General features: G+C 41.1%; 2 protein-coding genes across 17 annotated transcripts in view; one reads left to right on the top strand and one right to left on the bottom strand.

The window, feature by feature from the left end:
* The window catches only part of SENP7 (SUMO specific peptidase 7), a 170,799-nt gene that overhangs the window by 744 nt on the left and 144,588 nt on the right, over positions 1 to 25,467 (top strand). For 10 of the 11 annotated variants that reach the window (XM_027561898.1, XM_027562138.1, XM_027561836.1 and 7 more), the window contains exon 2: positions 24,617 to 24,702. In XM_027561898.1, coding sequence (XP_027417699.1) covers positions 24,663 to 24,702 — 40 coding nt within the window. In that variant the 5' untranslated portion in view covers positions 24,617 to 24,662. Of the gene's footprint in view, positions 1 to 16,893; positions 17,189 to 24,616; positions 24,703 to 25,467 lie in introns of those variants that run through there. The other variant, XM_027561730.1, reaches the window with a different exon arrangement.
* LOC113905415 (putative protein FAM172B) lies at positions 299 to 25,184 on the bottom strand. Of its 6 annotated transcripts, none has more exons than XM_027563157.1 (3): positions 24,745 to 25,184; positions 23,329 to 23,395; positions 299 to 421 (listed from the first exon to the last, which is right to left on the bottom strand). In XM_027563157.1, the coding sequence occupies exons 1-3, from the start codon at positions 24,937 to 24,939 to the stop codon at positions 414 to 416; spliced, it is 270 nt and encodes an 89-aa protein (XP_027418958.1). In that variant the 5' UTR covers positions 24,940 to 25,184; the 3' UTR covers positions 299 to 413. The 6 variants fall into 6 exon arrangements, with proteins under 6 accessions (XP_027418958.1, XP_027418526.1, XP_027418794.1 ...); XM_027562725.1 differs by lacking the exon at positions 299 to 421 and adding an exon at positions 17,486 to 18,970; XM_027562993.1 differs by lacking the exon at positions 299 to 421 and adding an exon at positions 17,486 to 18,970 and having other exon boundaries at positions 24,999 to 25,184.

Raw genomic sequence — 25,467 nt, 5'->3', positions numbered from 1 at the left:
CTCTGGGTTGAGCTCCCTGTGTTATACACCTGCTTCCCACTAGCTGTCTGTTTTACATATGGTAGTATATATATCTCAATGCCACTCTTTCAATTTGTCCCACCCTCGACTTCACTCACTGTGTCCATAAGTACATTCTCTACATCTTCGTCTCTATTCTTGCTAAATGTTAGTCGCTTCAGTCGTGTCCGACTCTTTGCGACCCCATGGACTGTGGTCCGCCAGGCTCTTCTGTTCATGGAATTCTCCAGGCAAGAATACTAGAGTGGGTTGCCATTTTCTTCTCCAGGGGATCTTCCCAACCCAGGGATCGAACCTGGGTTTCGTGCATTGTGGGCAGATGCTTTACTGGCTGAGCCACCAGGGAAGTAAGATTTTCGCTAAGAGTTCCCATTTCTGAAGGAAGTAGTCTGCTAAGAATCTGTGGAGAGTGAAGAAAGGGAGAAGGTTTGATACTGTCATGAATAATTAATGTGACATACTAAGAGTGATGGAGAAGTTTTTCACATATTTTGGTATAGGGAAGTCCTTCTGGCTTTTATCTATGGTTCTGCCTGAACTTTGTGTGAACTAAAACAGCCTGAATTATGACCTGTTGAATGCTTATACAGCATATCTGCTTTAACTATTAAGGTAAAGAATGCCCTCAATTAAGACAAAGATAAATAGCTCCCTACCTATGGCATTGTTTAATAGTTTCTTGATGATGATGTTTCCTTCCCAGACACCAGGATCCTGCTATCTCATTGAATTCATACTAATCTGTCTGTTTTGAAACATTGAATGATTGCACCCCTGTTGTGTTTGATGTGTGTTCTTTGTTTTAATAATAAGGTTTAAAACTGTGTTGAAAACCATGCTTCATTGGAACAGATCCTTGGAACCACTAAGAAGCTTCCTCCTAGGCTATATTCCCCATTTTGGCTCAAGTAAAACTCTTTTCTATTTCTTAGAATAGTTTAAGTATTGATTATTTGTGTCAGCAATAGAAATAGAAAGTAGAGTGGCATTTACAGGGGCTAAGAGGATGGTGCTGAAAATGAAGTGTTTAGTGGTATAAAGTTTCAGTTTTCTAAGGTGAAAAAGTTCTAGAGATCTGTTGCACAACAACACTACCGAAGTTAAAAATTGTTAATATGGTAAACTTATGTTTTCCCTAAAATCACAATTAGAAATAAAAAAGGAAAAGAAGTGTCAGCTGACTAGGGAATGACAGTCATGTTGTTGGGCTCTATTTATGATTTAATTTGGGTTTCCCTGGTGGCTCAGACAGTCAGGAATCTTCTACAATGCAGCAGACCTGGGTTTGATCCCTGTTTTGGAAAGATTCCCTGGAGAAGGGAATGGCAACCCATTCCAGTATTCTTGTCTGGAGAATTCCATGGACAGAGGAGCCTGGTGTGCTGTGGTCTATGGGATTGAAAAGAGTCAGACATGACTGAGCTACTAACACACAATCTAATTCAGTTTGTTTGTTTTTGTTCAGTCTCTAAGTCATGTCTAAATCTTTGCAACTGCATGGACTGCAGCATGCCAGGCTTCCCTGTCCTTTGCTATCTCCTGGACTTTGCTCAAACTCATGTTCATTAAGTCAGTGATGCTATCCAATCATCTCATCCTCTATTGCCCCCTTCTCCTCCTGCCTTTAATCTTTGCCAGGATCAGTCTTTTCCATTGAGTCAGCTCTTTGTATCACGTGGCCAAAGTATTGGAGCTTCAGTTTCAGCATCAGTCCTTCCAATGAATATTCAGGGTTGGTTTCCTTTAGGATTGATTCATTTGATCTCCTTGCAGTCCAGGGAGCTCTCAAGAGTCTTCTCCAGCACCACAGTTTGAAAGCTCAATTCTTTGGCACTTAGCCTTCTTGATGGTCCAACTCTCACATCCATACATGACTGCAGGAAAAACCATAGCTTTTACTATACAGACCTTTGTTGGCAGAGTGATGTCTCTGCTTTTTAATACACTGTCTAGGTTTGTCATAGCTTTTCTTCCAAGGAGCAAGTTTTTAATTTCATGGCTGCAGTCACCATCCATGGTGAGTTTGAAGCCCAAGAGAAGAAAATCTGTCACTCTTCCCACTTTTTCTCTTATTTGCTATGAAGTGATGAGACTACATGCTCTAATCTTTTTTTGTATGTTGAGTTTTAAGCCAGCTTTTTCACTCTTTCACCCTTATCAAGAGGCTCTTTAGTAACTCCTCGATTTCTGTCATTAGAGTGGTATCTGCATATCTGAGATTGTTGATATTTCTCCCAGCAAATCTTGATTCCAGCTTGTGATTCATCAAGCCTGGCATTTTGCAAGATGTACCTTGCATTTAAATTAAATAAACAGTGTGACAATATATAGCCTTATCATATTCCTTTCCCAATTTTGAACCGGTTCATTGTTCCATGTCCGGATATAATTGTTGCTTTTTGACCTCATACAGGTTTCTCAGGAGGCAGGTAAGGTGGTCTGGTATTCCCACATCTTTAAGAATTTTAATGAAGCAGATGTTTTCCTGGAATTCCCTTGCTTTCTCTGTGATCCAGGGAATGTTGCCAATTTGATCTCTGCTTCCCCTCCCTTTTCTAAACTCAGCTTGTACATCTTGAAGTTCTTGGTTCACATATTGCTGAAGCCTAGCTTAAAGGATTGTGAGTATTTGTAGTGATATCACTCTATCTTGTTATGTGATCTCCGCCCCCCCCCCATTTTGCCAACAAAGGAGATGATAAACAGGTTAGTAGATGGAATTGAGTAGGAGATCAGAAACAGGTGAATAGATGTAATTGAGTAAGCAAACTGAACAATATGACACTGAAAAGAGCCAGGTATCATCTACTTTTGTGAATGTTTTGGTGGAGCAATATATATTTGGTACAGCCAAGATTCAGGCCATGACCACAAGAGTCAGTGGCAGGATTACAGTGGGTTGGGTCATGAGAGATGATCTAGAAATCCAAGTCAGGGTATAAGTATGGTACAGTTTTTGATTCAAAACTCAACTTTGTACTCTGTATTTAGTAGCATTTGAAGTTTCTCTTTTGGTGTGGGCCTGTCTTACAGTTTACTAAAATTAGGGAGGTCTCTGCTTTCTGGGGCAGATATTATTTTGATTTTTAAAAAGTGAGATGAAAGTTTTAGGATACTTAAGAGTCAGAGGCCAAACAAAAGGATTTTCTTGTCCTTTCATGCCTTGCAAAGTTTATTGCTATGCAATACCTTGACCATTCCTCTCTCAGCCCGAGGGTAGGTAGTGTCTTCTGTTACCTAATTGTTCTAGGATTTGGGAACTGGGATGTATTATTTAGGAAAAGTGAAGTTGCTCAGTCATGTCTGACTCTTTGCAACCCTAAGGGCTGTTGCCAACCAGGCTCCTCAGTCCACAGAATTTTCCAGGCAAGAATACTGGAGTGGGTTGCCATTTCCTTCTCCAGGGGATCTTCCCGACCCAGGGATCGAACCCGGGTCTCTCTAATTGCAGGCAGACGCTTTACCACCTGAGCCACCAGGGAAGCCCCTATGAAGCTGTTTCCATGCGGTTTTGAACCGGGGACCTTTTGCATGTTAGGCAAACGTGATAACGACTACGCTACAGAAACCACACAAATGAAAGTCACTCAGTCGTGTCTGATTCTTTGGGACCCCATGGACTGTAGGCTGCCAGGCTCCTCTGTCCATGGAATTCTCTGGGCCAGAATACTGGAGTGGGTAGCCTTTCCCTTCTCCAGGGGATCTTCCCAGTCCAGGGATTGAACCCAGGTCTCCCACATTGCAGATGGATTCTTTACCAGCTGAGCTACCAGGGAAGCCCAAGAATACTGGAGTGGGAAGCCTATCCCTTCTCCAGTGGATCTTCCTGACCCAGGAATCGAACTGAGGTCTACTGCATTGCAGGCGGATTCTTTACTAACTGAACTATTTAGGAAATACTGCTAAAAACAGGATTTCCCCCAAGCCACAAATCCTCTCCACAAAGATAGTAAAGAAAGAAAACATTTAGTTTTGAATAAGCACTAAACCAGGTTGTGGTGGGCATCATAGGCAATCTGTGAAGAGATTGTGAAGACAGAAAGGAATCTCACCCCCTTAACTAGCCAAGTAGATAACCCCCACTGCAAACATATTTTCAAAATAAACAATAAACAGTCCTCAAGAGAACCTAACAGCATACTTTGTCATGTGAAGTTCATCCTAACTTTACCATGATAATTGAGGTTACTTTTATTTGTTAATTAGCTTTATCCAATCTTTTTGACAGGACATGGTTTTGCCAGTTGGAGTAAGGCATCCATCAAACTTAAGTTCTTGCCCTGGCATGAGAACTATGAGATAGGGGAACTACCTTCCTTGATCTTTATATTTTAAAAAGATGGCTTTCAGGTTCTAGAGGAAACATTCCTGAGTTGTGAGATGGGCAAGAAGCTTATTTAGCCATTATGAATATTTACATCTATTTGAAAAGGAGAAAGAAATTCTGAAAGTGTGAGGGGAAGAAATCCCTTTGTTTTCAACAATGAGGATTACATCTCTTATTTTTAATTTGTATTTGCCCTTAAATTATATGGTAGACAACTGGAGGTAATGGTCGTGAAAGACAAGTGAGACACACCACTTCCTTTCCTGTGGGGAGAGAGACAAATGTGTCAGTTGGATCATTGGGACCATAAAACATGGGTTCAGCCAATAAACCTCTTTTGTTGCTTTCTTCAGGGGAGGAACTTTGGTCCAGATGATCATCCCTGATAACTTTCACCTCACATGAGATAGATTTAACTTTATTACCTCTCTGGTAACTCCTAATCTTTCAAACAGTCGTTCCCAAAGTGTGATCCTCAGACTGACAACATTAGCATCACCTGGGAACTGTTAAAAGGCAAATTTTGTGGCCCCACCTAGCAATCCTACTGAATTAGAAACTCTGGCAGTGACACCTAGCAGTTGGTGTTTTAAGACTTCCAAGTTATTCTTATGTACTTTGAAGACAGAGAACCACTGCCTTTGAAGAAACCTTGAAAAGGAAGTAAGAGAAATTCTTGCCATCTTCTTTAACAGAGACTTCCCATAGCAAATTCACAAACAACATGTTTTCTTTTTTTGTTAAAAATATGTTTAGTATTAGGTAAGCCCCTGGTGGCTCAGAGGGTCAAGAGTCTGCCTGCAGTGCAGGAGACCTGGGTTCGATCCCTGGGTGGGGAAGATCCCCTGGAGAAGGAAATGGCAACCCACTCCCGTATTCTTGCCTGGAGAATCCCATGGACAGAAGAACCTAGCAGGCTACAGTCCATGTTTAGTATTGGGAGGCGACACACAAATCTTATACTTTCCTTACAATGATCATAACCTGTTACTTGTAACTGTTGGTATCTTCCACAAAAAGGGGAAAAAATGATCACACACTGGTGTCCAAAAACCTTAGGATTTTCCTGAAGTGGCATATCAGACTCCCATATCAGTCTTTCCTCTATCAGGGCACGTCTCTGGTCTACAGCTTATAGCCAGAAATCTGGAGCTGTCCTTTTTTTGACTTCAAGCTGCTAAAATAGACCTACATCAGAAGGCAGAGAAAGGGATTATTTAGGGTGACCCTAGGAAGGAAAATGAAAATAAGCTTTCTTTTCAATTTGTGGCAAAAATTTTGATGTTTTGCAGAGAAAAAGGAAAGCAGTAGCTAAGTACACAGCTGTTTCAAGATAAACATGTTCCCAGAGCCAAGATGATTTTATAAGCAACAACTGCATTGAGCTGCTATACCATTAGTTTCAGTTGGCATTATTTCTGATGTGGTTGTCTAAAATATGTCTTTAAATTGTTTGGCATTCTCTCAAGAGGTGGGGAGAAGGCAATGGCACCCCACTCCAGTACTCTTGCCTGGAAAATCCCATGGGTGGAGGAGCCTGGTAGGCTGCAGTCCATGGGGTCGCTGGGAGTCGGACATGACTGAGCAACTTCCCTTTCATTTTTCACTGTCACACATTGGAGAAGGAAATGGCAACCCACTCCAGTATTCTTGCCTGGAGAATCCCAGGGACGGGGGAGCCTGGTGGGCTGCCATCTATGGGGTTGCACAGAGTCGGACACGACTGAAGTGACTTAGCAGCAGCAGCAAGAGGTGGAGTCTAATTCCTCTTCCCTTGGACTTAGTGACCTGTGTCTAACAAATAGGAAAAGAGTAGACCAGTATGCCACTTCAGAGCATAGGTCATAAAAGATAGTGTAGTTTCCTGCTTGCCCATTCACCTGGGTGATTGATCCCAGGGGAAGCTAGCTGCCCTGTTGTGAGGACACTCAAGTGACAAAAACTCTCCTTGGCCACATTTTAGTTAAGCTCCTCTGAGTCCTCTCCTGGGACTAGTCCTTGACCTTGACCTGTGAGAGTGCTGCTGCTAAGTCACTTCATTCATGTCCGACTCTGTGCAACCCCATAGATGGCAGCCCATCAGGCTCCCCCATTCTTGGGATACTCCAGGCAAGAACACTGGAGTGGGTTACCATTTCCTTCTCCAATGCATGAAAGTGAAAAGTGAAAGTGAAGTCGCTCAGTTGTATCCGACTCTTAGCGACCCCATGGACTTCAGCCTACCAGGCTCCTCCATCCATGGGATTTTCCAGGCAAGAGTACTGGAGTGAGGTGCCATTGCCTTCTCTGGTGAGAGTGCATAGGTCACTGTTAGTAAGATTCCTGCTAAGTCATCCCGAACCTTGATATCTAATCAAGTTTATCATTCCTCATTCCTCATGTCTAAGCCCTTGGGTGGCCTTTAGCAAGACTCTCTCTACTCCTGAGATTTCCTCTTAGTTTTGGATCCACTGATACTGTTCAGTTCAGTTCAGTCACTCAGTCCTGTCTGACTCTTTGCAACCCCATGGACTGCAGCATGCCAGGCTTCCCTGTCCGTCACCAACTCCTGGAGCTTACTCAAACTCATGTCCATTGAGTTAGTGATGCCATCAAACCGTCTCATCCTCTGTCTTCCCCTCTTCCTCCCACCTTCAGTCCTTCCCAGCATCGGGGTTTTTTCAAATGAGTCATTCTTCACCTCAGGTGGCCAAAGTATTGCAGTTGCAACTTCAGCATCAGTCCTTCCAATGAATATTCAGGACTGATTTCCTTCAGGATGGACTGGTTGGATCTCCTTGATGTTCAAGGGACTCCCAGAGAGTCTTCTCCAACAGCACAGTTCAAAAGCATCAATTCTTCAGCATTCAGCTTTCTTTATAATACAACTTTCATATCCATACATGACTACAGGAAAACCATAGCTTTGACTAGATGGACCTTTGTTGGCAAAATAATGTCTCTGCTTTTGAATATGCTGTCCAGGTTGGTCAAAACTTTTCTTACAAGAAGCAAGCATCTTTTAATTTCATGGCTGCAGTCACCATCTGCAGTGATTTTGGAGCCCAGAAAAATAAAGTCTGTCACTGCTTCCATTGTTTCCCCATCTATTTGCCATGAAGTGATAGGACCAGATGCCATGATCTTTGTTTTCTGAATGTTGAGCTTTAAGCCAACTTTTTCACTCTCCTCTTTCACTTTCATCAAGAGGCTCTTTAGTTCTTCTTTGATTTCTGCCATAAGTGTGGTGTCATCTGCATATCTGAGGTTACTGATATTTCTCCTGGCAATCTTGATTCCAGCTTATGGTTTATCCAGTCTGGCATTTCTCATGATGTACTCTGCACATAATTTAAATAAGCAGGGTGACAGTATACAGCCTTGACGTACTCCTTTCCTGATTTGCAACCAGTCTGTTGTTCCATGTCCAGTTCTAACTGTTGCATCCTGACCTGCATAAAGATTTCTCAGGAGGCAGGTCAGATGGTCTGGTATTCCCATCTCTTTCAGAATTTTCCACATTTATTGTGATCCACACAGTCAAAGGCTTTGACATAGTCAATAAAGCAGAAATAAATGTTTTTCTGGAACTCTCTCACTTTTTCAATGATCCAGTGGATGTTGGCAATTTGATCTCTGGTTCCTCTGCCTTTTCTAAATCCAGCCGAACATCTGGAAGTTCACGGTGCATGTATTGTTGAAGCCTGGCTTGGAGAATTTTGAACATTGCTTTACTGGTGTGTGCTGCTGCTGCTGCTGCTAAGTCGCTTCACTTATGTCCGACTCTGTGTGACCCCATAGACGGCAGCCCACCAGGCTCCGCCGTCCTTGGGGTTCTCCAGGCAAGAGCACTGGAGTGGGTTGCCATTTCCTTTTCCAGCGCATGAAAGTAAAAAGTAAAAGTGAAGTCGCTCAGTCGTGTCTGACTCTCAGCGACCCCAGGGACTGCAGCCTTCCAGGCTCCTCCGTCCATGGACTTTTCCAGGCAAGAGTACTGGAGTGGGGTGCCATTGTTTTCTCCGACTGGTGTGTGAGATGAGTGCAATTGTGTGGTAGTTTGAGCATTCTTTGGCATTGCCTTTCTTTGGGATTGGAATGAAAACTGACCTTTTCCAGTCCTTGGCCACTGCTGACTTTTCCAAATTTGTGGGCATGTTGAGTGCAGCATTTTCACAACATCATCTTTTAGGATTTGAAATAGCTCAACTGGAATTCTATTACCTCCACTAGCTTTATTCATAGTGATGCTTCCTAAGACTCCTTGACGTCACATTCCAGGACGTCTGGCTCTAGGTGAGTGATCACACCATGATGATTATTTGGATCATGAACATCTTTTTTTGTATAGTTCTCTATATTCTTGCCACCTCTTCTTAATATCTTTGCTTCTGTCAGGTCCATACCATTTCTGTCCTTTATCGAGCCCATCTTTGCATGAAATGTTCCCTTGGTATCTCTAATTTTCTTGAAGAGATCTCTAGTCTTTCCCAGTCTATTGTTTCCCTCTATTTCTTTGATCACTGAGGAAGGCTTTCTTATCTCTTCTTGCTATTCTTTGGAACGTTGTATTCAAATGGGTATATCTTTCCTTTTCTCTTTTGCTTTTCGCTTCTCTTCTTTTCACAGCTATTTGTAAGGCCTCCTCAGACAACCTTTTTGCATTTCTTTTTCTTGGGGATAGTCTTGATCCCTGTCTCCTGTACAATGTCATGAACCTCTGTCCATAGTTCATCAGGCACTCTGTCTATCAGATCTAGTCCCTTAAATCTATTTCTCACCTCCACTGTATAATCATAAGGGATTTGATTTAGGTCATACCTGAATGGTCTAGTGGTTTTCCCTACTTTCTTCAATTTCAGTCTGAATTTGGCAATAAGGAGTTCATGATCTGAGCCACAGTCAGCTCCCAGTCTTGTTTTTGCTGACTGTATAGAGCCTCTCCATGTTTGGCTGCAAAGAATATAATCAATCTGATTTCAGTGTTGACCATCTGGTGATGTCCATGTGTATAGTCTTCTCTTGTGTTGTTAGAAGAGGGTGTTTGCTATGACCAGTGCATTCTCTTGGCAGAACTCTATTAGCCTTTGCCCTGCTTCATTCTGTACTCCAATGCCAAATTTGCCTGTTATTCCAAGTATTTCTTGACTTCCTGCTTTTGCATTCCAGTCCCCTATAACAAAAAGGACATCTCTTTTGGGTGTTAGTTCTAGAAGGTCTTGTAGGTCTTCATAGACCCATTCAACATTCATTTCAACTGTTCAGCATTACTGGTTGGGGCACGGACTTGGATTACTGTGATATTGAATGGTTTGCCTTGGAAATGAACAGAGATCATTCTATCATTTTTGAGATTGCATCCACATACTGCATTTCAGACTCTTGTTGAGTATGATGACTACTCCATATCTTCTAAGGGATTCTTGCCCACAGTAATAGATAAAATGGTTATCTGAGTTAAATTCACCCATTCCAGTCCATTTTAGTTGGCTGATTCCTAAAATTTCGACATTCACTCTTGCCATCTCCTGTTTGAGCACTTCCAATTTCGCCTTGATTCATGGACCTAACATTCCAGGTTTCTATGCAGTATTTACTTCCATCACCAGTCACATCCACAACTGGGTGGTGTTTTTGCTTTGCCTGTCTCTTCATTCTTTCTGGAGTTATTTCTCCACCTATCTCCAGTGGCATATTGGGCATCTACTGACCTGGGGAGTTCATCTTTCAGTGCCCTGTCTTTTTGCCTTTTCATACTGTTCATGGGGTTTTCAAGGCAAGAATGCTGAAGTGGTTTGCCAGACCTGTCTGTCTTGGGTGGCTCATAGTTTCATTGAGTTAGACAAGGCTGTGGTCCATGTGATCAGATTGGTTAGATTTCTGTGATTGTGGTTTTCATTCTGTCTGCCCTCTGACGGAGAAGGATAAGAGGCTTATGGAAGCTTCCTGATGGGAGAGACTGACAGAGGGGGAGAATGGGTCTTGTTCTGATGGGTGGGGCCATGCTCAGTAAATCTTTAATCCAATTTTCTGTTGATGGGTGGTGCGTGTTCCCTCCCTGTTAATGTACTTTCACAAAGAGTTGGTGAACTGAACTGAACTGAACAGGAGAGGAAGGGGCAGGGCACAACTTTTGAAAGAATGACATGACCCAAGGTCACAACTTAAACCAATTAGAATCACATGGGACCAAGATGGCAGACAAGACTAGACCTTGATCCTCAATCAGCAAGCAAAATGACACACCCAGAGGTGCCATGACAGTTGCAGGGCAAAAGACCAAGGAGTGGGTGATAGCCCAAGTCCTGGAGACCTCCACTCCTTCCCAAAAATAGTTGGAATAATTCTCCCACTCATTAGTATATGAAATTACCTAGCCTATAAAAACTAACTGTGCTGCATTTTGCAGTACACTTGCCCTCTGTGATGGCCCACACTCTTGTTTGTGGACTGTGTTTCTCTCTGAATCCGAATAAATCCATTTCTTACATATCAGTTTGTCTCTCACGAAGTCTTTCTGCAGTGAGACATCAAGAACCTGAGCTTTTTTAGGCCCTGAAACCAGGTACCATGGGTTTTGGCCTGGTTCGAGTTCCAGTCATGTGGGTTCAAGTTTGAAACTGGGTTTTGGCTGGAGTCCCAGACATGTGGGTTCAAGTCCCAATCTGAGGTAAACAGTTTTAATACCCCTACTCTAATTCTTGAGTGTTAATTCCTACCTGTCTTTGTTGTGTTTAGACTTGAGCCTGATCTTTCTTCTCTGTTGGCAGTAACCCTAATTGCAATAGTCTTGAATAAAGTCTTCTTTACTATTTTAACAAGTGTTAGGTTAATTTTTTAATAGAAGCAGCCTGTGTAACAAGTCCATACAGTGAGTTACTAAGGCTCAACTGTAGATCACCATGGCTTGTCTTTTTTTTTTTCATGGTCATAAAATCTTAACATTTTAAGCCTAAACTTTACAGAATAAATATACTGGACCCTATCTCCATCAATCCTAACTTTTAGTTGCTATTTTAATGTTAAATGTTGCCCTAACCACTAAAATATTAGTGGTCTTACAATGTCTGGATTATGGAAATACATATTTCTGAGTTAAATGCTTCAGATCATCTGGTGTGTGCTCTTCTGAGGGATCCTGAACCAGAATCACTCAACTAAGCTGCTCCTGAACAGAAGCTGTGAGATAATAAATACTGTGTTAAGTCACTAAGTTTTGGGGTAATCTAATATGTAGCAACAGAGTATTATAGGCTGGGAGCCTTAAACAGAAAGTATTCCTCACAGTTCTAGATCTGGGAAGTCCATGATCAGGGTATCAGTAGATTCAGTGTCCAGTGAAGACCTGCTTCATAGATGGCTGTCTTCTCACTGTGTCTCACGTTGCTGTTGTTGTTCAATTACTAAATTGTGTCCAACTCGTTGTAACCCCATGGACTGTAGCATGCCAGGCCACCCTGTCCTTCATTATCTCCTGGAGTTTGCTTAAATTTATGTCCATTGAGTTGGTGATGCCATCCAACCATTTCATTCTCTGTTGTCCCCTTCTCCGGCCTTCATTCTTCCCCAGCCAGTATCAGTGTTTTTTCAGTGACTCAGTTCTTCACATCAGGTAGCCAAAGAATTTGAGCTTCAGATCCATCTTTCCAATGAATATTCAGGAATGATTTCATTTAGGACTGACTGGTTTGATCTCCTTTCTATCCAAGGGACTCTCAAGAGTGTTCTCCAGTACCACAGTTCAAAAGGATCAATATTTTGATGCTCAGCCTTCTTTATGGTCCAACTTTCACATCCATACATGACTACTGGAAAAACCATAGCTTTGACTATATGGACCTTTGTTGGCAAAGTGATGTCTATGCTTTGTAATATGCTGTCTAGGTTTGTCATAGCTTTTCTTCCAAGGAGCAAGTGGTTTTTAATTTCATGGCTGCAGTTATAATCTGCAGTAAACTTTGGAGCCCAAAGAAAGAAAACTGGTTTTTCATTTTTCACTGTTTCTATTTTTCTCCTGTTTGCCATGAAATGATGGTACCAGATGCCATGATTTTAGTTTCTTGAATGTTGAGTTTTAAGTCAGCTTTTTCACTCTCTTCTTTCACCCTTATCAAGAGGCTCTTTAGTTACTCTTCCGCTGTCTGCCATTAGCATGATATCATCTGCATATTTGAGGTTGTTGATGTTGTTGTCTCACATTGCAGAAGGGAGCTTTCTGAGTTTCTTCCATAATAGCATTAATCCTGGTAATAAGGGCTCTACTCTCATGGTGTAATCACCTCCCAAATATCCCACCTCCTAATAGCATCACATTGGAGATTAAAATTTCACCATGAATTTTGGTGGGGGACACAAACATTCAGTACATAACAGAAATTATAGTGTCAGTTCAGTTCAGTCGCTCAGTCTATTTGCGACCCCATGAATTGCAGCACGCCAGGCCTCCCTGTCCATCACCAACTCCCGGAGTTCACTCAGACTCAGAGCCATTGAGTCAGTGATGCCATCCAGCCATTTTATCCTCTGTCGTCCCCTTCTCTTCCTACCCCCAATCCCTCCCAGCATCAGAGTCGGCTATTCACATGAGGTGGCCAAAGTACTGGAGTTTCAGCTTTAGCATCATTCCTTCCAAAGAAATCCCAGGGCTGATCTCCTTCAGAATGGACTAGTTGGATCTCCTTGCAGTCCAAGGGACTCAAGAGTCTTCTCCAGTACCACAGTTCAAAAGCATCAATTCTTTGGCGCTCAGCCTTCTTCACAGTCCAACTCTCACATCCATACATGACTACTGGAAAAACCATAGCCTTGACTAGACGGACCTTTGTTGGCAAAGTAATGTCTCTGCTTTTCAATATGCTGTCTAGGTTGGTCATAGCTTTTCTTACAAGTAGTAAGTGTCTTTTAATTTCATGGCTGCAGTCACCATCTGCAGTGATTTTGGAGCCCCCAAAATAAAAGTCTGACACTGTTTCCACTGTTTCCCCATCTATTTCCCATGAAGTGATGGGACCGGATGCCATGATCTTCGTTTTCTGAATGTTGAGCTTTAAGCCAACTTTTTCACTCTCCACATTCACTTTCATCAAGAGGCTTTTTAGTTCCTCTTCACTTTCTGCCATAAGGGTGGTGTCATCTGCCTGTCTGAGGTTATTGATATTTCTCCTGGCAATCTTGATTGCAGCTTGTGCTTTTTCCAGCCCAGCATTTCTCATGATGTACCCTGCGTGTAAGTTAAATAAGCAGGGTGACAATATACAGCCTTGACGTATTCGTTTTCCTATTTGGAACCAGTCTGTTGTTCCAAGTCCGGTTCTAACTGTTGCTTCCTGACCTGCATACAGGTTTCTCAAGAGGCAGGTCAGGTGGTCTGGTATTCCCATCTCTTTCAGAATTGTCCACAGTTTATTGTGATCCACACAGTTAAAGGCTTTGGCATAGTCAATAAAGCAGAAATAGATGTTTTTCTGGAACTCTCTTGCTTTTTCCATGATCCAGCAGATGTTGGCAATTTGATCTCTGGTTCCTCTGCCTTTGGAAGTTCAAGGTTCACGTATTGCTGAAGCCTGGCTTGGAGAATTTTGAGCATTACTTTACTAGCGTGTGAGATGGGTGCAATTGTGCAGTAGTTTGAGCATTCTTTGGCATTACCTTTCTTTGGGATTGGAATGAAAACTGACCTTTTCCAGTCCTGTGGCCTTAAACTAGGTTTAGAAAAAACAAAGAACTAAGAGGAACTTCCCTGATGGTTCAGTGATTAGGAGTCTGCTTTTGAAACAGGAGGGAAGAGGGCAGGGCACCACCTTTGAAAGAATGATATAGCTGGAGGGCACAACATAAACTGATTAGAACAAAATGGGTCCAAAATGGCAGACAAGTCAACTTGACTAGACCTTGATCCTCTGTATGGGCTCACTGTAACACATCAGCAGGCTAAATGACACACCCAGAGGTGCCATGACAGTTCCAAGGTTGACCATCAAACACCAAAAGTGGGTGGTAGCCTAACCCCTGGAAATCCCCACCCCCTTCCCCAAACTAGTTGGAATAATCCTCCCACTCATTAGCCTGTGAAATTACCCAGCGCATAAAAGCCAACCACACCACATTTCAAGGCCACTGCACTGGCCCTTTGTGTTGACCCACACTGTCTGTAGAGTGTGTTTCTCTCTGAATAACTCCACTTCTTACCTATCGTTTTGTCTCTTACTGAATTCTTTCTGTGATGAGAACATCAAGAACCTGAGCTTCATTAGGTCCTAAACCAGGTCTGTGACCTCAGTGGGAAGACTGTGAGTTTTGGCTGAGTTTGAGTCCCAAACTGGGTTTTGACTGGTTTCAAGTCTCAGCCATGTGGGGTCAAGTCCCAATCTGAGGTAAATGGTTTCACTTCCAGTGCAGGGGATGGGTTCAACCCCTGGTTGAGGAACTAAAATCCCACATGGTGTGTGATGTGGCCCAAAACCAAAAACAAAACAAAACCATTAGGAATTAGAACACTAGAAGAACTAGAAAGAGCTATGTACAAAAAAATTCATATGACCCATTAGATATGGCAGAGTCAAATTTTCAAATGTAACATCTGTTTTCCTCTAGTACTCATGTAGGGGCAGAGCTAAAAAAAAAAAAACTTGTAACCTATTCCTTTATCTTTCTTTAAAACTTTCTGGAACCACCAAAATAAAGTTTTCACCGGTAGTCCTATTTCAGTAAATGATACTTCTCTTTTTTCTTTTTAGTAAATAGTATTGTATTTCTGTCCAACTAGTTGCTGAAGACAAAACATCTGGGAACACTCCTTGTTATTTCCTTCTCCTTATTCCTGACCTCCAATCACAAAATTTTGTTCATTACATGTATTAAGCATTTCTCTGCAAATTATAATCACAATGAAATATCACTTCACCCCTGTCAGAATGGCCCTCATCAAAGAGTCTACAAATAACAAATATTGGAGAGGATGTGGAGAAAAGAGAACCCTTGTATACTGTTGGTGGGAATGCAAATTGGTGCAGCCACTGTGGAAAACAGTATGGGAGTTCCTTGAAAAGCCAAAAATAGAGTTATCATATGAGCCAGCAATTCACTCCTGGGTGTACATCTGGAGAAAAATGAAAACACTAATTTGAAAAGATGCATGCACCCCAGTATTCATAGCAGCACTATTTACAATAGGCAAGATGTTGAAGCAACCCAATGCCCATTGATAGATGATTAGATTAAGATGTCATATGCAAATGAAATGGAATATCACTCAGCCATAAAAAGAATGGAATATTGCCATTTGCAGCAATGTGGATGGATCTGGAGAATATTATGCTTAGTGAAATGTCAAAGACAAATTATACATGGTATCACTCATATGTTGAATCTAAAAAAATAATACAAATGAATGTACATACAAAAGAAACATTCATAGATATAGAAAACAAGTTTATGGTTACCAAAGCAAAGGAAGGAATAAATTATAGGTATGGGAGTAACAGATGCAAACTATTATAAAATAGAGAAGCAACAAGGATTTATTGTATGAAAAAGTGAAAGTTGCTCAGTTGTGTCTGACCCTTTGTGACTCCGTGGATTATACAGTCCATGAAATTCTCTGAGCCAGAATACTGGAGTGGGTAGCTGTCCCTTTCTCTAGGGGATCTTCCTAATTCAGGGATCAAACACAAGTCTTCTGCATTGCAGGTGGATTCTTTACCAGCTGAGCTACCAGGGAAGCCCCTTATTGTATAGCACAGGGAATTATATTCAATATCTTATAATAATCTATGATGGAATATAATCCACAAAAAAATGAATCATTTTGCTGTACACTTAAATACTGTAAGACATTTACACTTATATAAAAAAAAAAGCATTGAACATTTCTCAAACTACTGCCAAAATTATTTGATCTCTTAGCTTCCAAGCGTGTTCTGCTTCTAAACTATTCTCTAAACTACAATTAGGATATTCTTTATAAAGTGTAAATCTGCTAGTATTCTGTCTAAAACCATCCAATGGTTTCCACTGTTATTAGAATAAAGTTTTTTTTTTCGACATTGCAGCCTTAAGTAAGCTGCCTGTTTATTTCTCCAACTTAACTTAGCAGCTACTGACAAAACTTCTGTCCATCAAATCTGATTTTGGCTGCTCGGAGCCCTTCTCTTGAGTAGGCTCTGACATTGGGCTCTGCCCTTGGTCTGTTTAGTCCAGGTGTAGCAAAAATTCTGCTGAGTCAGTTAGTGAAAATCTCACCTTTGGTGTCTGAACATTCTCTATTATATTTGATAAAATTCCTCATACTCCACTGTCAATATCTTCCCAGCCCTGCCCTGCCTGCAGTAAGAATCCTGCTGCTGTCTCTTCAGTTGTGTCTGACTCTGTGTGACCCCATAGATGGCAGCCCACCAGGCTCCCCCGTCCCTGGGATTCTCCAGGCAAGAATACTGGAGTGGGTTGCCATTTCCTTCTCCAGTGCATGAAAGTGGAAAGTCAAAGTGAAGTTGCTCAGTCGTGTCCGACTCTTCGAGACCCCACAGGACCGCAGCCTACCAGGCTCCTCCGTCCATGGGATTTTCCAGGCAAGAGTACTGGCGTGGGGTGCCACTGCCTTTGGTATTCATTGCTACTTGGCTATAACTCCTCCCCCACTCCCATCATTGTATTTGCAGTTGAGTCCTATCTTTCCCCCACTACAAAATCCCCATTGCACCAATCACTTTTGAATTTTCCTGTCTTTAATGAATGTCATGAATGTTTAATGAATGTTTCCTTTACTACTATTCTATAATCTTTTAGCTCTTGCTGAACTGGACTTCTTTCTTCTGCCTCAGGACTTCTGCACATGTGATTCCTTTGACTGTGACTTTGTTTTCCCAGGTAACTACTACTGTTCTTCAAACTAGGCATCATTTTGTCAAAGGAGTATTCCCTGAACCCCAAAGCTATTATTAGCTCTCATATTAGATGTTCCATGATGCCCTTTATTTCTTAACACTCTTCACACTTGTAATTTGTTTTTCCTTGTGAACCTCAAAGAAAGATAAAGGCACTGTTGGCCTTGTTAATGTGCCCAACATTAATATTTACTAGTACATAGTAGACAGTCAGATATTAGCAAAGGTATGAGTAAACACACACATAAGAAAAATAAAAAACTCACAAATATACCAAGAATGGAGTTTCCTTATGATACTTAATTTTATTTTCATTTATAATTTTAATATAGTGCTAATAATACAGAAGTCAAATATTGACTTAATATTTAATTTCTATCAATTACAGTTTTGGTGTCATTAAACCATATGAAATCTTTTCCTAAGAAGATCCTCTAACAAGACTACTTTGACTAATATTGTAAAATATTAATGATGGTACTGACTTCCTGGTTCATCAGTAGGCTACAGAACATATTTGCAAAACATATTTGCTTTTAAACAAATTCAGCAAATCAGACTTGAAGTCAGAACATAATACTGCATGTGAGTTGGAAGTGTTCTTCTCTTCTAGCATCTACATTTGCAAAGTTTCAGTGGGACAAAACAATCTTAGATGACAAAAAAAAGTAACTTAAGCACTTTGCTTTCTTTTTGTGGAGCTTCTAGTCACTATGGACACTCGAGAGAAATTAGCTGCTTTGGCTTTCAAAGCTTTTCTAAAGTATTTAAAAATTGACTGAAGGCTAGAGGAAGGGGCTAAGTTGTGTTTTTCTGTACCAGCAGAAACTATAGGAAACTCCTTTTTCAAAACGGTTGTTGCAGGTTTATCCAAAGGCTTTGGACTTGTCACCCATTCACGGCAGTGCTGCTTTATCCATTCTAATAACTGGACATCGCGTCCCAACTGGTGTCCTACATGATGTTCAGAGTCAATAAGTGCAACAGCGTATACTTTGCTCATCACATCCCACTTTTTACGAACAAGCAAGTCCATAAAAACCAAGCCTCCATAACCATGTACAATGAAAGCAACATCCTTGCCTTCAGTCTTTGAAATGAAGTAATCCCAAATATAAGCCATGTGTTCTTCAGGGGTGTTGCTGCATCTTTTTGGAATACATTGGAGAGACTCCTGGAGAGAGAAAAAGCTCTTTGTCTGAACCATTTTTTTGGAAGCGAACTCACCATTTTGTGTTAAAAGGCCTTTCCACTCTTCTCCTGTCTGCTGGTCCACAAAATTGTCATTGGGGTTTAGCACAATTACATCATAATGTGCCTGCAATGCCATTTGAATACATGGTATCTGACTTCCATGCTGGAGACCATGATGTATTATTGCTTGCTGACTCCACTGACCAGCTCTAAAGACCCCATGGTCTTGAAGGAGGACAAGAAGAGCAGAATGATGATTTGATAACGCTCTCTCACTCATGAAAAAGAAGCTTCTTGGTTCCTTATCAGCCTCTGGTGGGATATATACTTTTTGTAATTTGCACACTTTCTCCAAAAGTTCATAAATGTATTGTTCAAGCAAATGGCCAAGGGCCCAGTAGCGCTTGCTATTCCTCTCCAGGACATTTTTATAATAGTTAAAGGCAAAAGGCCCATGTGTCTCAGTGTGTCTCAATTCAGCTTTTTCATTGAAGTCATATTTAAGTTCTTCTAGTAAGTCAGATTGTTCAATAAATTTTCGGAAGCTCAGTTTCTGAGTCACTGGTAACCACTGAAAGTAAAAAGCAGTATTATGTCAGTACTAGAAAAAAATAAAATACAAATTTCATCTTGCTTAAGTCTTCCTGTGGGAAATCATGTTAAGTTAAGCACTTTATGAAGATATTAGGGCTTCCCTGGTGGCCCCATGGTAAAGAATCTGCCTGCCAATGCAGGAGACACAAGAGATGTGGTTTTGAACCCTGGGATGGGAAGATCCCTTAGAAGAGGAAATGGGAACCCACTCCAGTATTCTTGCCTGGGAAATCCCATAGATGGGGGATCTTGGAGGGCTACAGTCCATAGGGTTGCAAAGAGAGTCAGGCACAACTTAGTGACCAAACAGCAAACATGAAGACATTAATATATTAACCTATGGTAGAGATTTTAACTCAAAATAATTGTGAAAAATGCACAGTAGTGAGAAGTTGAATACACTAAGGGACAATGGATAGACCATATATAAAAACAGAACTCTGACCCACAATCTGCAGCAACTTGCCCAGGAAGTAAATCTCTCATCTACAATAAACAGCCCTGGAAGCCAGTCTTAAAAGGCAGAATCTCAGGAAGTGAGACTGCTTACTTCTAGTGACAATCTGAGAAGTCAAACAATAACTTCTGTCACAGTTGGCCCCAAATGGCCAAGACTTGATTTGTATTTATTTACTTATTTGGCTGTGCCCAGTCTTAGCTGTGGCATGCAGGATCTTTAGTTGCAGCATGTGGCATCTAGTTCCCTGACCAAGGGTCGAACCCTGGGGTCCCCTGCACTGGCAATGTGGAGTCTCAGCCACTGGACCACCAGGCAAGTCCCAAGACTTGGTTAATAACTTATAGCTTCCGTAATTTTTATACCTGCTTCCAACTTAGGACCCACCAGAGAAAGCCACATAGGCACCCCTAACCAGTGACACAGGATGGCTCCCTTTTAGTTAGCTTGTAGACAGCTTCCTCATGCCGATATGGTCCAATCAGGACATGCCAGCAGCCTTCCCTTTTTTTCCACTACAAAGCTTTCCTGCTCGTCTGCTGGCTTTTGAGTCACTGCCAGAATGCAAGTGATGGTGGCTGACTCCCTTGCTATAGTGAGCTCAGAATGAATAGATTTTGTTTTTCTCATTTGGTTAGTCTTTATCTCCACAGTAAGCATTTAAATATTTTTGCTATTAAATAAACGACAGGGGATGGCAGTAGATGTGAAATGTGAACCAGGCACTGGAGATTATGATCAAGTTATCTAATAATAGAAGATATGGTTATTCTGATGTTTGAAACTAAAAGTGACTGAGAAGTTAACTTAGTTATTGTAGTCATAGCCCAAAGGGAAAGAAAAGTCCTTGAAAGGTTAAGTCCCGGGAGGAAAAAAACCTCAATAGACTTTATTTTGGGGAGAAAAAAAAAGGTTAAGTGGTTTGTGCTAAAATCAAACAACTGTTAAATGATTAGGTACTGAGGCTATGTGACTCAAATTCATGTTCTTAACAAATACATTAATACTCTTGCTCCTGAATTTCTGAACACTCGCACTAGCAACCACAACCCACTTCCAATAAATAGCACTTAAAATGATTTTCAGTGCCACTCAAGGCTTAAGGTAAAATCAAAACAGTGCCAGCTTGCTTTGATTTCTTAACTCTTTTCTCACTTTCTGAATCTGACTCCCATACCCAACCAGTACTTTATGAAGGTATTTGGTTATCCAAATTATCCAACCTATATAGACTGCTATTTTCTGTTCCTTTAAAAACTTTTCCTTCAGTGTTGCTGATCTCAGGTGCTGTTATGTAATTAATATCTTTTCCTAGAGTGCAAGTGACAGATAGGAGGAGCCTCTGGAAGTAGATTACTTGATTTGGGTTTAAATTCTAGCTCCAAATGTTAAGTTGAATGACTTTTAGCTGGTTTCTTAACCTCTATCAGTTTCAGTTTCTTCAACTTCTGAGTTTTAGTTTATACTATCTGAAACAGCAAATGATATTACCCTCTATCCTGCCACTCTACTCTATTTTTCTTCATAGCCTACATTACCACCTGATATATAATTGTATATTTAAAAATTGTCTCTCCTCACTAGAATGAAAGCTCTGTGAGAACAGGAACTTTGTTTAATTAACTGCTCTATCTATAGTACTTGGAACAGTGTCTGGGATATACAAATATTTTTTCAATGCATAAATGCAAAATAGGATAACATTTCACAAGGCTGTTGTGAGAATTAATATAGATAAAAGCCATTTTATGCAGTGTCTCACACATGGAAGTTTCTGTAAAATAAGACAGGATGATCTTCTTTTTGAGAAATATGAAATTAAAAAAAATCTCTCTCTTGCCCAGCCTTTCTTATTCACTCAACATTGTGATTTTTTCCCACATTAATAAGCACAGTCCGAGATCATTCATTTTACTAATTTATAGTGTTCCATTGCTTGAATATGCCATGGTTTAACCATTATTCTGTTGAATAACTTTAAGGCTGCTCCAGTTTTCCACGATTATAAACAAAGTGGGGTTCCCTGGTAGCTCAGCTGGTAAAGAATCCGCCTGCAATGAGTGAGACTTGGGTTCAATTCCTGTATTGGGAAGATACCCTGGAGGAGGGCATGGCAACCCACTCCAGTATTCTTGCCTGGAGAATCCCCATGGACAGAGGAGCCTGGTGGGCTACAGTTCATGGGGTCACAAAAAGTCAGACACAACTAAGTGACTAAGCACATAAAGCTACAATGAACATTCTTATATATTTTTTTGTGCACATATCAAGAGTTTCTCTAGGCAATATGCCTACAAGTGGAATTTCTAAGTCATGTTGACATCTTCCATTCTACCGGATACTGCTAAATTGCTCTCCAAAAGGAGGGTCTATTTGATAGTCTGGCATGGATGAGGTTTGTACAGAAAAGCAGTTATCTCTTATATCTAAAAATACTTTGTTTATTCAAACAAACTGCCCTTTTCTCTACTGAAATAGAAAGATAACCTAGTATGTAAAACTCAATGAACTAAACCTAAATCAACTAAACTAAACCAAAGAGCTAAAGAATGTTGTTAGCTAACTTTTCTTTCAATCAGAGTAAAACAAAATCGGTATTTTCTAATAGCATGTAATATATGGCATTCAATTCCTCTTTTTCACCTTTGTTAAGTGCGTTTGTACCTAGTTGTTTGAGAAACAATTCTCAGGGGAAAAGAATGGGAGTTTGCAAACTGGATAACCAATATGGCACACCGATAAATAAAGGACAAGTATTTAAGTGGAGAGAAAAGGAGCAAGGTGCAGAGTATCCTGTAGAATGAAAAGGCAGACAGTACTTTACAATTTATTGTAGTTTACATTGCTTGGCTAATACACTTCAACATGTAACTCTCCCCTGAATTCATATATAGCTGTTCCTTGATATATTTAGTCACCAACCAAACCTATTTATATTCAGATTGTACTTAAAAGTTAATTCACTTGGGAAGAGAAGTGTCATTTTTAGTTTAAGCTCTCCTCAAAGACATTGTTACTTAATGGGTAAAATAAAGAGTTGATCAATTTAACACTGCCATCATGTCCTGTAACTATTAAAAAAATCATAGCCACTGCTTTTAATCCTATAGTCAAAACAAAAATAGAATATCTAATTTAAACACTTTATATACACTTTTAACACCCAATAAAGAACCATACTCATTAAGATCAAACCTGTCCATCCTCTCCTCCTATAAAATACTGGGCTGATGAATTTCTAATCTCAAACAATCTTAATTTAAAAGGCTCTATACATGGTGAGCTAAACATACATAAAAGAAATGACCTTATCTACAAACATACTAAGGGAATCATTCACTTTTTTTGAATGATTCATTTATTTTAAAAGTTCACAATTCACTTATTTTAAAATAAGGAAGCTTTCACCTCAACATCATAAAACACTATAAAACAAAAGATCATGTAATTAGTCTTTCATAAACTGCAGAGTGAGATTGTTAAATGACTCCCTCAAAAGATGGAACTTTTTAGTCCTTTAAGTTGTTTGCAATACAACTATGCAGTAGATACTGTAAAAACAATAAAAATACTGGTTTAAAAAGCAAATTTCAAGTTTTTGAGCTTAAAGGTCATTTATCTTCAAATATGTTATTCAAAACCAGCTCCATTCAAAGAAACAATCTGACTCACTCTCTGTATTAACAGAAATGCTATATTTGGTTGAATGATAAGTTTAAATGATATGTTTGCAAGTTGACTAATATTATTTCTTATAATGTCATTTCTAATAGGTTGACTTACTGCTAAACTTTAAAACCATTTACTTTTAAGGAAGCTTTGCACAGAAATGGATTAGGCTTACTTAGAATTTCCTTTTTTATGTTTCCATCTCTTACCTCTATTTCCATCTTTTCCCAGCTCTGTTTCGTATAATATCCGCTGATGAATCAAGCCAGCGTGATTCTGGAGTAAAATTCAATTAAAAAAGTTGACTTATATAATAAAATTCAGATATTTTCATTAGGCAGTGTTTTTATTTGCTAAAAAGAAATAAACTGAGCCTCTAAATGAAATCCTTGTAGTGAATTTCATTCGCAGCTAGTCCTGACGTATTTCTGCTTTTCAGCCATTCTGACCTTGCAAGACACTCCCCCGAGCCCAATAGGCATTATCACCTGGAGACTTACCCCTAGCTCCAACACAGACGACACAGTAATTAAAAAGTAAGGCTAAAAAAGCAAAAGCCAGGCTCTGGCAGTGAATTGAACAAGTTAAGTCCCATTACCAGCCTTGGCAAGATGGGGGAGAGGGGAGCGGATGTTAAACTGCTGGAACATTCCAGTATCATTTGCCTCTAACCAGAGTGCTCTGTGTTATTTTGTTAAACTTACTATGATTAAAGTTTACCCACTTAAAAAAAGTATTCAAATATGTACTTTATGGCTAATCAAATAGAACAATTTTATAAACTGATGGGTCCTATGAAAGGACTAAAAAAGTAATCAGCCCCAAAGTACTAATCGTTGAGTTCGTTGAAGTCAGGGTTATTCCCTTAAGTACTGTAATAAAAATTAGTTGAACAAATTAATATACAGCCACCCACTTTATAGCATTTCATTATTTTACGTTAAAAAATTGGGGTCCAGCTTTTTCCCTGTCCTTTAAAAATTATGGATTTGGATTTTGAAGAGATCCTATTACTTTTTTTCCCTCAGCTGACTTAATTGATTTCCACTCCAACTGCTAAACTAACAGGCTATTGATTTTTGTCTTGTTAAAGTCTTTTTGCTTCTAAATTTGAGGAAGCGCCTTGAGAACAGACACATAGCAGACGCCACGAGTAAAGTAATACCATCAAAGGACGATTTATGGGGTAGCGAAGTGGGGGAATTCCTAGCTTCCTTGCTTTAATTTTTAGTCAACCGCATCTTCAAGTCAACAAAACCTTTATGGGCTAAAACCTCACACCCAGTCTCAGTGTCCTATAGGCACAAAACGCCACTTAAACAAACACTTGAGCGGCTAACCCACAGAGCAAACAAGTCCCAGGAAGTGATTTCCGGATGGAGGTGGGAGGGGCAGTAATTTCCGGTCTGAGGCCGGCGACTGCTCTTGCGCAAGCGCAATTCTCACGTTCTTGGCTTTTTTTCCCCCCTCTCCCCTCCCCCTCCCTCCCCTACTCAGAGGGGGCTTGAGGTGACAGCGACTGCGATTCCAGCAGGAGGAGAAGATGGACAAGGGGAAGGCCGGGAGACGACGATCTTCTGCTGGTGAGAAAGGGTCGGAGGAGGACTGAGCATATTATCTCCTACCTCGGGCAAAGGGGAGACACAGGCGGCGACGGGAGCTGCGGCCCGGAGCTGTGAGGGCTCCGGCTCCGGCTCGGGCTCCGGCTTTGGCTCGGCTGTGCGGGGAGCGGAGGGGAGGGAGCGGTGGGGCCCCGCACAATGGAAGGTCCCCTGGTCTCCCCGGCCCCTGCGGGTTGAAGACCCAGTCCGAGCTGTCATCAAAGCCTCAGTCGCTTTTCACCCCGTCACCCCTTTCATTTTTGTTTTCCTGCTAGCACCTTGCTTGGGTCTCGTCGAACCACGGGTCTTCCCGGTTGGTTTGTCGCTCTCCTGCCACGCCTTCTTCGTAATTCCACCAATGTTGCTGTTTCATTTCCAGCTTCTCGGCGCCTGACCCCACTTTCCCCTCTTCCTTTGATTCTTGAGTTTGCCTCTTTCTCATTCCGCCCCCGCCCCCGCCCCCACCCCAGGCAGGTAAAAGCAGCTGCGAAGGAGAGGCGGGGTTTGTTAATTGACACTTCATGTCTCGTCTGCTGTGCTGCTAAGTCGCTTCAGTCGTGTCCGACTCGGTGCGACCCCATAGACGGCAGCCCACCAGGCTCCCCAGTCCCTGGGATTCTCCAGGCAAGAACACTGGAGTGGGTTGCCATTTCCTTGTCCAGACATTTCTCGTCTAAATTGCTGCAAACGTCGTGCCTTGCGTGGACTTAGGAGCCAGCCCGCTTAATAACCCTTTTCTTTTCTAGA

The sequence above is a fragment of the Bos indicus x Bos taurus genome, chromosome 1 (assembly GCF_003369695.1).
Source record: "Bos indicus x Bos taurus breed Angus x Brahman F1 hybrid chromosome 1, Bos_hybrid_MaternalHap_v2.0, whole genome shotgun sequence".
Lineage (NCBI taxonomy): Eukaryota > Metazoa > Chordata > Mammalia > Artiodactyla > Bovidae > Bos > Bos indicus x Bos taurus.
The sequence above is the reverse complement of the archived record's forward strand: the minus strand, read 5'-3'. Positions and strand labels throughout refer to the sequence as shown.